This window comes from Poecilia reticulata, linkage group LG5, assembly GCF_000633615.1.
Source record: "Poecilia reticulata strain Guanapo linkage group LG5, Guppy_female_1.0+MT, whole genome shotgun sequence".
NCBI lineage: Eukaryota > Metazoa > Chordata > Actinopteri > Cyprinodontiformes > Poeciliidae > Poecilia > Poecilia reticulata.
In genome coordinates, this window is record NC_024335.1 from 9,630,029 (window position 1) to 9,630,930 (window position 902).

The window sequence follows — 902 nt, forward strand, 5'->3', positions numbered from 1 at the left end:
GAGTCTGTCCAGGTGAGTCTGTCCAGGCGAGTCGGTCCAGGTGAGTCGGTCTAGGTGAGTCGGTCCAGGTGAGTCGGTCTAGGTGAGTCCGTCCAGGTGAGTTGGTCCAGGTGAGTCCGTCCAGGTGAGTCAGTCCAGGTGAGTAGGTCCAGGTGAGTCCGTCCTGGCGAGTCGGTCCAGGCGAGTCGGTCCAGGCAAGTCCGTCCAGGTCTTGGTCCAATGACTCTCCTGTTCTTACCCCGCTGATGTTCCTGATGTCCCACTGGATGGCCGGGTCCAGAGTGGACAGGCGGTGTCCCACCAGGCGGTCCAGATCTTCAAAAGAGTAAATGCCCTGGAGGATGTGGGCCCTGAAATTGGCAGAACCAGAACCAACAACCCGGGTCAGAACCTCCTTCTTGTTTGGTTTGAATCACGTTTAGTTGATCATTTGTATTCAGGGCTTAATACAAATGATCAGCCCTGATCATTTGTATCAGTCATGAGGTTACAAACATGAACCTCAGTCATGAGGTTCATGTTCGTAATGTTCTACAGTTATAAATAAAGTTTTCAAATCGTGCCCCGGGGATCAAATGAAAGTGATTCTGACCGCAGGAAGTGGGGCAGGAAGTGCCGGCTGGTCCAGAACGAGAACTCCTCTGTGCTCAGGTTCCTCAAGGCTTCCTGAGACGGAGCCAGAACGGTCAGGTTCCCGTTCAGGTCCTCCGAGTATCTGGACTTCTGCAACCAGACACGACCAAACATGACTTCAGTTTTAATCTGGACCAGAAAATCGGATCGGTTCAGTTTTAATCTGGACCACAGACTCGGATCAGTTCAGTTTTAATCTGGACCACAGACTCGGATCGGTTCAGTTTTAATCTGGACCACAAACTCGGATCAGTTCAGTTTTAATCTGG

General features: G+C 51.4%; 1 protein-coding gene across 2 annotated transcripts in view; it reads right to left on the reverse strand.

The window, feature by feature from the left end:
- The window catches only part of stab1 (stabilin 1), a 72,832-nt gene that overhangs the window by 41,477 nt on the left and 30,453 nt on the right, over positions 1-902 (reverse strand). For both annotated transcript variants that reach the window (XM_008408855.2, XM_008408857.2), the window contains exons 29-30: positions 593-723; positions 239-350 (exon numbers count right to left, since the gene is read on the reverse strand). In XM_008408855.2, the coding sequence (XP_008407077.1) occupies positions 239-350; positions 593-723 (243 nt within the window). The remainder of the gene's footprint in view (positions 1-238; positions 351-592; positions 724-902) is intronic.